Here is a 13,123-nt window from a genome sequence, read left to right as displayed (position 1 = left end):
CCTTATGTGCTAGTCACTATTCCAAAGGCTAGTAACCGTCCATGATTTATCTCCTCCGTATTGACTCTGAAATGAGTTGATGGAGGTACTAAGGATGAACATATTCATCTTTTACTATCATGTTACTCACGCGGAGATGATCATAATTATTATTTTAATTACTTATTTCACATACCTAGATTTTAAAATTCTAAATACAAGTGGTACTTTCCCATTATACCTCTTTATTTTCTCATGCGTTCAAAATTTTCTCAATAGATTTAAAAATTCATTGTTTTTAATTTACATTATCCAATTTAGTTTGTAATAAATTTTAATTTAAATTGATTCAAAATTGTTTAGATTTATTAGTTAATTTTTAGAAAAAAATTATCCGTTGGATATATACTATTTAAAAATTTAAATTCAAATATTATAATAGGTTTGTAATAAATTTTATAAAACATTTGTAAGTTTAAAATTTTATTGTTCTCAGTATTACTGATGTTAAATTCAAATCTAAAAGCATTGATACATTAACAGGCTAATAAAAATAAATTAATTTTGATTTAAAATAATTTTAACTAAGTTCATAAGTTATTTTTATCTAATGCTTTTCTTACGTACTAATTATTATTTTAAAGATTAGTAATTATTCATGATTTATCTCTTTCGTATTAGTCTTAGGATGGATTGACGGAAGCTGAGACAAACATATTCAATTTTTACCCCCATAAACTATTTTTATCCAAAATTGATTTATGATTTAGAAAATTCTTAATCATTTCACTTTTATAAACCTCTTAAATATATTTATATTATCGTATTTGAATTTGAGAACGAGAGTAATGAATTTTTAAATAAATATATTTTTTTAAAAAAATTATAAAGTAATATTTGAAAAATATGAATCAGATAACATCGAATTGTTTATTAAAAAAAATTAATATTTTATATTTTATTAATAATTTGAAAGGTAAATAAATAGTTTAGTTGAGGGAGGCTTGACTTTTATAAAATAATGTTATGAAAATATTAAATTTTAGTATATTTGTTAATTTGTCAAATTATTGCAGAAAAGACCTTCTTTTGACATCTGATTGACGGTGTGGATTGATTTGGAAGCGACTCAGAGTCCAGGTGCTGGTGAGCTGGTGACAAAGCTACCACAGCAGCACCTATTTAAGGACTCTCCTCGGCAGGCCGGAGACTGCTCCGACAAACCCTAGCAGGAAGAAGAAGAGGTCGCGTTGCGGTTCGTTGCTCAGAAGTTGATTCAGCTAGAGCTCGTCTCCTCTACCTGGTACAGTTTTCTCGTTCCCTTCTTGTCGACTTCTTTTTTTTTTTTTTTTTTTTTTTGTCTTCTGCATTTGGATCGTTTTGGATTTTTTTTTCTCTGTGAAATGTTTAATCTTGCTGCGGTGATTTTGGGGTTTCCAGATTCTGTTTTACCGTGATTCGTGGAAATTAATTTCCCTTACTTTGTATGAGGATTTGGCGGAGCGGGGTGTGGTTGTTATTCCATCGGGAAATACTGTTCTTGTTGAATGATTAAACGATTCTGTTGACAGCTGGATGCCGTGCATCTTTTGTTTGTATCGAATTATTTGGATGTGTAAAGGAAGGGCACAGTATTTTCGAGTTCTTCTTGGTAGAACTCGATCTAGTTTTCACTTGGCTTGTGGTGTATTCTTGGCGTCGATTGCTAGTATGTAACTGCTGGTCTGAAAGGAAGTAATGTGTTAATTTAATTTAAACTATGTAGATTGCCTTTTCCCCATCCCTCCCTGTTTTCTACCTGAATTAATCTCGTTTTGTTGCCTATGGGAAAGAAGATCCAGGAAATTTTAGTTTCTTAAGAAGTTGGTAGGAAAATTTTCTTCCATGATCGTGAGTGTTTTAGTCTATCTTGAACTCTTTATTTTATTATGCTGGAGAAATTCCTTTATTTTGGACTCTTTAGGTGTTTTATAATTCTTTATTCAAGGTTTCAAGCTAATCATGAAAACTTCTAAAAGGTTTAAGAATGGTTGCTTCGGTGGCATCGTCGGCCTTTTTTCCTGCTTCATCTTCAGCATCTCCGGTCTCAGCTAAATCAACACAGCCCGTTGGTGAAGGCCCTCAAAGTTTGGGTGTCAGAGCCGCTGTAGCAAAATCTACCTTATCATCTGGTGCCATGGGGGTGAAGGCACAAGTATCTGCTAAGACAGGTCGTACAAACGTTGGTCTGAAATCTGAGATCCATAAGGTTGAGGAAGACGCTCCATCATCTGCAAGGACATTTTACAACCAATTGCCGGACTGGAGTTTTCTATTTGCTGCCATAACAACTATCTTCTTGGCTGCTGAGAAGCAGTTTACCCTGATCGACTGGAAGCCTAGGCGCCCTGATATGCTTGCTGATGCATTTGGGCTTGGGAAGATTATGCAAGATGGTTTAGTTTTCAGGCAGAACTTCAGTATTAGGTCATATGAAATTGGAGCAGATAGAACTGCCTCTATAGAGACTTTAATGAACCATCTGCAGGTTTAGTGGAATATAATACTTTGGTTCAACTTGTTTCTTGTTTTTGTTGAAGTGTTGTTTACTTCTTTATCTATTGATTATATGAAGGAAACTGCTCTCAACCATGTAAAAAGTGTTGGGCTCATGGGTGATGGGTATGGTTCAACGCCTGAAATGAGTAAGAGAAATTTGATTTGGGTGGTAACCAAGATGCAGGTTGCTGTTGAAAAATATCCTTCTTGGTATGTTCTTTTCCATGTTCCTCTGTATTAATTTATTGTCAAAATAGTTGGTATTAGTCCCTTCCTCACTGCCACTATATTGCATGCCGAGCAATTATATAAATGCGTAAAAGATTTTGTTTGGCTGCAATCAATATCCTGTATGCTTTGGTGCTTGTTTGCTTTTTGCCTACGTCAAATATTTATTTATGTTTTCAAGAGAAATTGTGGTAGATAATTCCTGTTTTCAAGCTTGTGTTTACGATGTTTGTTGCCGTGTATTCCTTGTTACTTTTACTATTAAGCTACAAAAGCAGTTGCTAAAATAGAAATTGTCTGAATGATTATGTAGTTTAGGTTGTAATTCAAATTATTGGAGAAGAAAAGGCTCTAATTTCAGTTTTTCTCATATAAAGTGTGTTAAGTTTATCATCTCCTTTTTTGGCAATTGGTTATGAGATCAGCCTCCTGCTGAATTTGTTTTTTAGATATATTTGAAATTTTTGGTTACCTTTGAACTTCTTTGTTAATTTTTTGTCGTTGTTCAGCCTCATGGACAATTATTGGTTGGACCATTATCTGTAACTAAGTAAGGTGTTTTCGCAGATTGTTACTTTAAAATCATTTGCAAATATGCTTTTAATTGAGATATAAGTCAAGTTGACATCCTTTTGGTCATGTCTCTTATATTTGATTTAAATCTCATCTGACTTGCTGCTTGCTAGTTCTGTTCAACTTTTACATAGAAGCTATTTTCACTAAATATAATCCATATTTAGCTCCTGTACTTATATGTGTATTGTTTCTTCACTTAATTGTGTATATGTTTTTTCTTTCTTCTTTATTAGCTTTGGATGTTATTTTCAGGGAAGATGTGGTTGAAGTAGATACATGGGTGGCTGCATCTGGGAAAAATGGGATGCGCCGTGATTGGCATGTCCGTGATTTTCGAACAGGCCAAACTGTTATGCGGGCAACCAGGTTTGATAAGTTCATCATAACAGACTTGATTCGTTGTGCAAGTCTTGTGATTCATTCTCTCTGTTCTGAACTTATTTTGAAGTGTGTGGGTGATGATGAACAAGCAGACTAGAAGATTGGCTAAAATTCCAGAGGAAGTTAAAGCAGAAATAGTTTCCTATTTTATGGACAGGGATCCTATTTTAGATGAGGATAGAAATAAGTTTCCAAAGCTCGAAGCTAACTGTGCAGATCATGTTGAAAGAGGCTTGACTGTGAGTCTTGTATTTTTTTTAAATACATAGTTCGTATTTTTCTGGTTTTTATCTTTTTGTTTCCCATAAACTCTGTAAGTTAGTTCACAATATCTTCAATTCTTTTAAACACAGCCTCGGTGGGGTGATTTGGATGTCAATCAGCACGTTAACAATGTCAAGTATATTGGTTGGATCCTTGAGGTAATTTAGCTTATTTGCATTTGCATGTCCACAAAGCATCTAATTAAATATTTTGTCATTAAGTAAAAGTTTAACAAAGTCACTCTTTGATGGCTGTGATCTATAGAAACTGCATCCATAGAAATGAACTAGAAAGTGTTTGCCTAGTTTCTAAGGACTCAACAAGTTGAATATTCAATTCATTCCATAACATTCAACTACTTTACAGTAATAAATCATTCAGTCCGTGGTAAACGTAGCCAGTGACAAACCTCCACATAATAAACTATTGTTTGAGAATCTTATAACTTTTAGCCATTCAAGGAATTTAGATTATCTTATCTGCTTCATGCTGGTGGGATCACATGGTTTTGGTCAATGCAAGTATCATGACATGATAACACTATTTGGTTCTTCCTTTTTTAAGCATTCCTTGCCAGCATCGGTAGCTAATTTCATTGAAAACACGAACAATGTTGGTTTGGTTAAATATGGTCCACTTGCATCTAATAGTTTTAATTCTGTGGTCCTGCTACGATTGTTTATTGTCTGTCAACCTGAAGCGACAGGACTACTGTATACCGATTTTGATAATCTTTAATAATGCAGAGTGCACCCATCTCAATCCTGGAGAGCCATGAGCTCGCTAGCATGACTCTGGAATACAGGAGGGAGTGCGGGAGGGGCAGTGTGCTGCAATCGCTCACTGCTATCTCCAACAACAATGCAGGTGACTTGGCTGAGCCTGGCATTGAGTGCCAGCATCTCTTGAGTTTGGAAACTGGCGCTGAGATTATGAAGGGTCGAACCAAGTGGAGGCTCAAGCGTGCCCAGGGTCTCCAATCCTATGGGCCAATTCAAGCTGGGATCGCAAATTAAACGCATCTGTCGGCCGGCCATCGGTCTTCGAGTGCCTGCTCACCAGCATGTAATCTGTCAAGCCAACAAAGCCTCTTTGGTATCTTTTGCTGCTGCTCAATACTGTCAGTGTAAAATGTCGCTTGTATTATTTTGTGAGCTGTGTAATTAAATATCGCCACTTGGAACTGTGACAATGCAATGCGAGTGGTTGGTTGGCTTTCAGTAATTGTGGTTTGGAAGCTTTCAGAGATACTCTGTTGTTTGTTATCAGGTAAATCTAAATCTAATATACAATATGGTTAAAAGATAATGTGATTCATAGAATTCACTTATTAATCTTTTGGGGACATTTTACTCTAGAACAACGGTATTTTACATATAGAAGGTAAGACATCCAATGAAGTCTTACCTTCCAATGAAGTATTTTATATCAGTTTAAAATTGAAGATCAGTAAACACGAACTGCCAACCAACCCGTAGGGGCAATTCACTTGGTAATTTTGGTGGTAAAAGGTGAATACGTTTGCTCTTAGCGTTTTCGTTAATTCGTCCAAGGGTTAATATGGAGAAAGTAAATCATGGGTCCGTAGATAAATCATGGACGTTTACTAGCCTTTAGAATAATGATTAGCACATAAAGTAGACATTTACCTCGGCTTTGCCTAGATTCGAACCCCAGACCTCATGGTGGTAATATCTCATGCGCTAGCCACTAGATCCATTCAAGAGGACAATTCACTTGCCAATCTTCGAGACAAAAAGGCGAATACACTTGCCCCCAGCGTTCCAACCCGTCCCAGGGCCAACACGGAGGAGGTAAATCACGAGCGACTATTAGCCTTTGGAATAGTGACTAGCGAGACATTTACCTTGACTTTACCGAAATTTGAACCCCAGATCTCATTATGATAACACCTCATGCGCTAGCGAATCTTGATTCAAGATTCAAATGCTTAATTTAAGTTCATTTTATTTTATAAAAGCATAGGTAATAATAATAATTATTATAAATTATAAAAAGATTTTAACTACACGTAAAAAATAAGTAAATTAAACATGAAAAAGGCAGCAGTTAAAATCTAAAAAGTAAGATAAATTATTCTCTCAATACACACAATATAATTCAAAGATCTTGAATCAATACACAATATAATTCAAGATCCAGAATCCATCTTCTTCCATTTCAACAGCACTCCCTCAGCCACTCTTGACTACTAAAATGCCCGTAAAAATGAAGGCAATGCGGCCGGCTGCGTCGCAGGAAGTCGCAGCAGACTCGGAAGGCCTCGAACACCACGTCGGCGGCAGCACACGACTCGGAAATGTATGTCGGCAGCTCGACATTGGCCTCCGGAGCGAGGAGGAAGAGGAAGAGGAAAAGGAGGAGCGAAAGCAGCTTCATGTGGCTCGGCAGGTGATGGCAGGTGCGGACGATCGAATTGATGATTATGAGTGTAAATAGTAGATCTAGAGAGAGAGACCGTAGGAACTGTGTCGGCTTGTTGGGTCCAAGTGCTGTCGTAAGAAGATTCCTCGGTTGGTGGGCTTGTCATTCGGAAGGCGATGCGATTGTGCTTCCAGACTTCTAGTGCTGCAGTAAGAAGCACTCCATCGAGGCATCACTTAAAATTACTATGACTGAGAATGAAACTGATCAAATGTAGGCATGTTAAGAAATCGTGGACTTATATTTTTACGATAATTTTTGGAATACCCATCAGTTATTTTTTAAATATATATATATATATATATATATATATTATTGATATTCAATATCCTAAAGTTTTCTATTTTGTTACTAAAACGCTCTACCAATTGATGTTATTGTTTTAGATATGATTTAAAGAGCTAAATATTTTACTATGAGATTGGAGGCATTTTGATAGTAAATTGAAAACTTTGTTAATGTAAAAATTAAAAAATGTCCCATCTATTTTTTTATTTTTCTATTAAAATAATCTCTCTATTGACAAATAATTGATTTAAATAATAATTTTTTTTAAAAATAATTTTATATGCTTATAAAAGCATCCACATTTGTGTTAATGCGTGAATATTATAACACTCAAATGATGTTACAACTAATATGATTCGGTGTTATAACACTCAAGGTAGTATATATTAACCTTTGAAAGACAGGTGAAAAATTAAAAAAAAAACGGTTACATAATATCATTAAAAGAAAAAACAAACAAACAAGTACTAAAATTTGAAAATTATTTAAATTCATCCTATTTATGCCTTTTTCATCCTTATATCTTCACCGAAGCAAACAACAGAAAATTTGAATACAGTTCGACTCTTTCACCTAGGTAAACATAATCTTAAGGAATTAACTAAGATGCTCTGTTCATTCTCGAGAGAAATTGGAAATGATTTTCTACTGTTGTGTGCTCATCCATGTTTCTTACCTTCTCTAAGATAATCCTTCTAAGCTGCCAGTGTATTGGATTGATAAAGCATCTCTTTTCTTTGTCATGAAAAATGAAATTAACAGCGTCACTAAGGGAACATCTCAGAAAACTAACACAGTTACTCATCCTATAATACAATGTACAAATGACTTTTTGGGAATACACCAGATTGAATAAAACAGCAAGGTGGAGAATGGTGATAGGAACAAAGAGGAAAAAAAATTAAGATACGGTTTAAAAGATGTATAAGCATGTGATTGAGGTGACGAGTGTTGTTAAGAGTATTGAGACAGCATTTACAGCATTGTTGTCTAGCATACTTGTTCCAGAGATCTTAATCACCGTTGGACCGTGTTTACCTACCACCTTCAAGAAGACGCCACATTTCGGTAGAGATTAGCTAGGGACTTTGATGAAAACCTAGGGGAAAATAACTGAAAGACAAGGTGAAGATTTCATGTTACCTTCTTGCGTACTGTGCAATACCCACTAAATTGAAGGGTCGCACCCAATAGAGAATCAATCAGGCTTCCAATCAAACCAGCAGCAGCAGCAATGGGCACAATTAGCAGTTGCCTCCAAAGGACATTTAGTGAACATTCTGTTGTAAGCAATCCGATCAGCGCAAATGTGATGCCAATTGCCAAGCCTGCTGCTATAGCCGCTACGAGTCCATGTATAGTGACAGCGCCGTTTGTACCCTTCCGGACTTTCTAATGGAGAAAGTGTTTACAATTACTGAGATCAAACTAATTTTATTACATCAAATCAAAACGAAAAACAAAATCAGAAATAGTTAGATCTAGGTTGGTACAAGTTGCACAGACAGACATCAGATTGCATAACATCTATAGGAGGAAAGATTTACTCCCCAAAATAGAAATTCATAGAGCCTCACTAATTTTAGGCCAAGTTGGAAGAATGGCAAATTCATCTCTTTGAGATGGATATAATTACTCATGATGAATGGATATTATCTGGTAAGTCAAGCTTAATGGCATAAGATATGAGGAACTAATATGGGCCGTGGCTATACAGCAAATACATTCATTGGATGGCTCCAAACATCAAAGACGGTTAGTAAATTATGGTGTTGGTGAGTGGCAACAATGGGATAAATAAGATTATAATATTATCAGTAGGAGAAAACCTTAATAAAAGCTGAAAAAATGGTAAAGATATGGGTCAAGAAAATATGCCAAAAAAAAAAAATATATTTCCATAATTCAGTGGGTTGTTCAATTTTAAAAAAGCAAACACTAATACAAGAGCTGAATCTGAAATGATATAACTCTATATTAAACAGAAGCACAATAAATGTTTTACCTTCAAGGTTGTGATTAGCCGAGGTTGGTCACTGCTAAGCATTCCTAATTCAGAAGACCAAGTATCTCCATTACAACAAGCGTAATGTCCAACAGTACCTCCCAAGAGAGCCGTTACTACAGTTGAGTCTTCGGTATCCAAGCACTTATCCTGCCCTTGAGTTTTTATAGTGAGTATCACCACCAAAACTGTGGCTATTAAGCTATTTGCCAGTACTTGTATCCTGTAGAGTAATATGAGCCAAAACTGCATTAAAAAACATGGTACGATTTTGCTGAATGAACCATTAAAGTGAATATTTAAGTCAACTTTGGGCGAGTTCTGAGACTGAATATGGCCATCCATGAAACAGAATAACAAAAACTGTTTCACGCGCATATATTCCCAGAGGGCTAGAACCCAAAACATAAGCACTCTGTTCAAAATAAGACTTAAAATACCTTCAATATTTCAACTGCCAATGCAATTGAAATAGCAAAACTGTTGAACCCCGCGGGTGTTTTGATGTGATCAACCAAGTTGATTAGGTCCTGTTTTGTGTTTAGTGGTCTGAGTGTGCAGGAGATTAGGAGCGCAGGAAGTCGAGCGGAAGACGCAGCTAGCGAGAAGGACGGCACGGGAAGGGAACCGACGGGCTCAATGCGTCCGAAGGATGAGAGAGCTGCGGAAGAGTACACCGGTGGACGAAAAGAACGTGTGCGGCGTTCAAGGGACGTTAAGCCGAGAGGAAGACTACTCGAGGAGAAAGCCGGAAATTGGATTCGGGTGAGCCCTATTTCGGTTGGCCGGAATCACCCAAAAGAACGGGACTTCGGAAGACGAAGCAAAGACGCAAGCAAGCTGGAAAAAGCTGCCAGCCAGCTTGGAGGCGCCTCCATCAGGCTTGGAGGCGCCTTCATCAGGCTTGGAGGCGCCTTCAACTTGAAGGCGCATTCAATGCCTGTTGGAGGCACCTCGGACCTGGCAGAAGTGAACGTTGAGCTTTCGGATAAAGTTTTATCCACTCTCTCGATGGAGGCGCCTTGGACCTCTATTGAGGCGCCTCGGACATCTGAGATAGAATTTCCAGAGGCTATATAAAGGCCTCTGGAACTAGGAATTAGATATCAATTGTTCCATCAACTCTGTAATCAATTCCTAGCAATAGTTCTGAGCTGTTAGAGTGTAAAAGGCTTCTCCGCCTTCAGAGAAGGAGATTTTTCTAGTGCGCGCTTTTCATCGTCCTGGATTAACAACCTTCTTAGTTGTAACCAGGTTAACTCCCGGTCTTCTCTGTCCTTCTGTTTTGTTTTATTGTTTTAGTTATTTTATTATTATTGCTTTTATTTTGAGTTGAAAAGATCCGAGGAGGGTATACTTTATTTTTTTTTTAGAAGCAATTCACCCCTCTCTTGCTGGCCTCCGCTGCACCTACAAAAACTCTAGAACACCCAAAGGGTGATGATTGCTATCTCGCAGGAGGGCTCTTTACCAGTGGTGAATCAAGGTAACCCCCACCCTTGGAATGGATGAAGGGAAGGTCATCAAGCTAAGGTTAGAATACCCCTTGAGGAGAATGTCCAGCTCAGTGGAGTAGGAGATAGAGACAGCCGACAAATTGCTTTGTTGGCTTGCAGCAATGGAGGCAAAAAGGATGGTCAAGGAAAAGGAATTTGGCGATGGCAATTGCTTAAGATTGAAGAGGGAGTAGAAAGGGGCCAGCTTGGGAGTGAAGGAGGAAAGAATAGCTTGGTTTACAGCAACGATAAACAAGATTTTCTTCACATGGATGTAAGTAGCTGGTGATGCTGATTGAACAAGGACGTTGACTGGATGATATTTTGGCAGAGAGTAAATCAGGGGGTTAGGAAGATCTAGTGTGAAAGATGATTGACGAGTTTCTTCAGCAAAGTGCAGTTGATTTGCTTTGTAGAAGCCTCTCTGATAAAATTGCAGGAAGGTTGTTTGACATTAATTGGTGGCATAGGAGCATGTGAAGCCAGAATGGCATAATGCTTTTGATGAGGAAGTGATGGAGAAGAATCAGTGGCGCAATGAAGATCTTGTTATGGTGATGTCAACTATAGTGTAGTGTTATATTGCAGCATAGATTTTGTTCTGGTGATAGCAATGTAAGTTGATTATGAAATTCATGATCTAGACGAGGGAAAGAATTGGCCCAAGGGATAGCATTGCCAATTGATTTGTGAATCGAGGTCAAAGAGGCTTGAGACAACTAGAGCTGAGAAAGTTTTTGATAGTGTATCTGTTATCTAATATTATTGCTAGACTAGTTTAGCTTGGACTGTTAGCCTTCTGGTTTTTTTACAGAAAAACTATCAAAGCAGTTCGCTTAACATAAAAAGACAAGTTATATGTGAAAAATTACATTCTACAATTCAGAAATAACATATCAGAGGACAATCAACGGTCAATACATACATTGGAATCATGTCCTCATAACCTCATAGTTTTCTCATTGAATCAACCCAATGCATCTTATCCAACTCTTAACACTATGGTGGCTTTGGTGCAATAATAGGTCATCTTATAACATAGAATGGATGCTTATTCTGACAAACTATCAGTAAAAGAAATAGCAAATAACCGGTAGTCTTCTGTTAATGTTTGGCACGCACAATAATATAGTCATAAAGTTATTTGACTACCAACATTTACATGTTTGTTAGCTAGCAGATCATTATTACAAGTTCGATTTCCTAAACACTGCCACATAGACTCATGACATCTCGAAGCACAACAACATAAAATCATTAATAAGAATTGCTTCAGTAAGAATATAAGATAAATTGAAAGATAATCACGATATCACATAGATTTTATTCAGGAGGAAAAGGTCATTTGTGATAAAGATGTTACAAATTACCAAAGTAGATACAAAGGGAGGAGATCTGAGATCCTAGAGTTTGGTGAACTATGCCGTACGCTTTAGTTGAAGGGTAATTAGGTCTTGTTCAACAATCATATTTTAATCTTAACAAACTATTATGAGATTATCAAGGAATTATAACCAAAATTATCCTTTTCCGCAGTGAGAATTCACTAGAATCCTGAATCCGTATGAGGTTATACAGATGACATTGGCAACTAAGTATACCATATTACAATATTACAAGGGAACTTCTACAACCTCATTATCAAGCAATTCAGTATTGACCGATAGTCAAGCTTGTTCTCATGATTTATCTTTCTACTGAGTCAATGGCCATTCAAAATTCTTAATATTATTTTCCTAGTCATATCTGAGCTTGGTTTATAAAATAAGATTATTTAGCTTTCAATATAATTCTATTCAACGTCTTTGTTAGATAATATGAATCAAATGGCTTATCTACATACTGATGTTAGATATAAGGATTCATTCTGATAAATCACTATAAAACGCATAAGGCATTCACGTAGATTAGACATCATTCAAAAAATTAATGATGAAGGAGATCTGAAAGTTCCTATATTCTGATCTTTCTAATCGCAATTTATTAGACAGTCAGCTTATTAAAGGAAAAAAAAATCTGATAAGGAGAAAGAGAAAATATAATTGATTTTCCGTTTGTCCGGAGATCGAACCTTCTGGCATTGACATAACAGAATCATCAGTTTACTCACCAGTTCCTCTGCCCTCCCTCCTTGAAGTCCGCCTCGATTCCCCTCTTCTTCTCCTGTCCAAACCTCGTAACCTTGGACGAGGTCGAGAAGAACACCAGAAGCAGAGCCGCGAACCTTCGCAGACACCCAAAATCACGATCAAGATGACCGCGAATCACTAAAACCTGACATAGGAGAGTGCGAGAGAAAACAAAAACAAAGCAAAACCTGTATCCAGCCAACATGTGGATCACCATGGCGGGGATCCCGACGAAAACCGCAGAGAAGTCGACGGACTTGCGCTTCAGCGCTCGAGCAGCGATGGAGAAGGAGAACAACAACGAGAAGGCGAAGCGGATCAAGAAGCCGTCCATGGCGTCCTTCTCCTTCCTCGAGGGCGGCGACTAGGGATCGGAGAGAAGTGAGGAAGTCGTCCGCGATGCGATCTGCCACGCAAATTTAACGGACTTAATGATAGACTTTTTGTAGAGTTGATTGATTTTTATTAATTTATATAGAATTTTGTATAGTTGTAAAAAGAATTATATGGAGTTCTATAGATTTTTTTACAAGATTTTTGTAGATATTTATAAACGTTTTCATGGAAACTTGTGGATTTATGAAAAAGAAAAATTCATTTCGTTATTGCCAATATGATAAACATCGCTCCAAATTCGATTCGCTATTGTATCTCTCCATGCATTGACATTTGCTCGTTGTTATTCTTGAGTATCAGATAATTGATCAAAGCAATCGATACCATGAACTTGTTCTGGTAAGGATGATGAAACTTTTATCTGGTTCAACTAGAAATTCATCATAACAACACTCCTT

The 13,123-nt window shown here is 36.9% G+C and overlaps 2 protein-coding genes across 4 annotated transcripts; one reads left to right on the top strand and one right to left on the bottom strand.

The window, feature by feature from the left end:
* Positions 1–1,127: 1,127 nt before the first annotated feature.
* Positions 1,128–5,186, top strand: LOC122036776 (palmitoyl-acyl carrier protein thioesterase, chloroplastic-like). Of its 3 annotated transcripts, none has more exons than XM_042596182.1 (7): positions 1,128–1,282; positions 1,998–2,506; positions 2,594–2,727; positions 3,574–3,687; positions 3,770–3,941; positions 4,056–4,124; positions 4,713–5,186. In XM_042596182.1, the coding sequence occupies exons 2-7, from the start codon at positions 2,006–2,008 to the stop codon at positions 4,980–4,982; spliced, it is 1,260 nt and encodes a 419-aa protein (XP_042452116.1). In that variant the 5' UTR covers positions 1,128–1,282; positions 1,998–2,005; the 3' UTR covers positions 4,983–5,186. The 3 variants fall into 3 exon arrangements, with proteins under 3 accessions (XP_042452116.1, XP_042452115.1, XP_042452117.1); XM_042596181.1 differs by lacking the exon at positions 1,128–1,282 and adding an exon at positions 1,540–1,687; XM_042596183.1 differs by lacking the exon at positions 1,128–1,282 and adding an exon at positions 1,694–1,713.
* A 2,224-nt stretch (positions 5,187–7,410) lies between these two features.
* On the bottom strand, positions 7,411–12,757 carry LOC122036767 (protein PGR-like). Its single transcript, XM_042596169.1, has 5 exons — positions 12,518–12,757; positions 12,311–12,424; positions 8,705–8,927; positions 7,843–8,091; positions 7,411–7,744 (listed from the first exon to the last, which is right to left on the bottom strand). The coding sequence occupies exons 1-5, from the start codon at positions 12,661–12,663 to the stop codon at positions 7,613–7,615; spliced, it is 864 nt and encodes a 287-aa protein (XP_042452103.1). The 5' UTR covers positions 12,664–12,757; the 3' UTR covers positions 7,411–7,612.
* Positions 12,758–13,123: the final 366 nt, after the last annotated feature.

This window comes from Zingiber officinale, unplaced genomic scaffold (genome assembly GCF_018446385.1).
Source record: "Zingiber officinale cultivar Zhangliang unplaced genomic scaffold, Zo_v1.1 ctg207, whole genome shotgun sequence".
In the NCBI taxonomy this organism is placed as follows: domain Eukaryota; kingdom Viridiplantae; phylum Streptophyta; class Magnoliopsida; order Zingiberales; family Zingiberaceae; genus Zingiber; species Zingiber officinale.
This window is presented reverse-complemented; position numbering and strand designations above follow the sequence as displayed.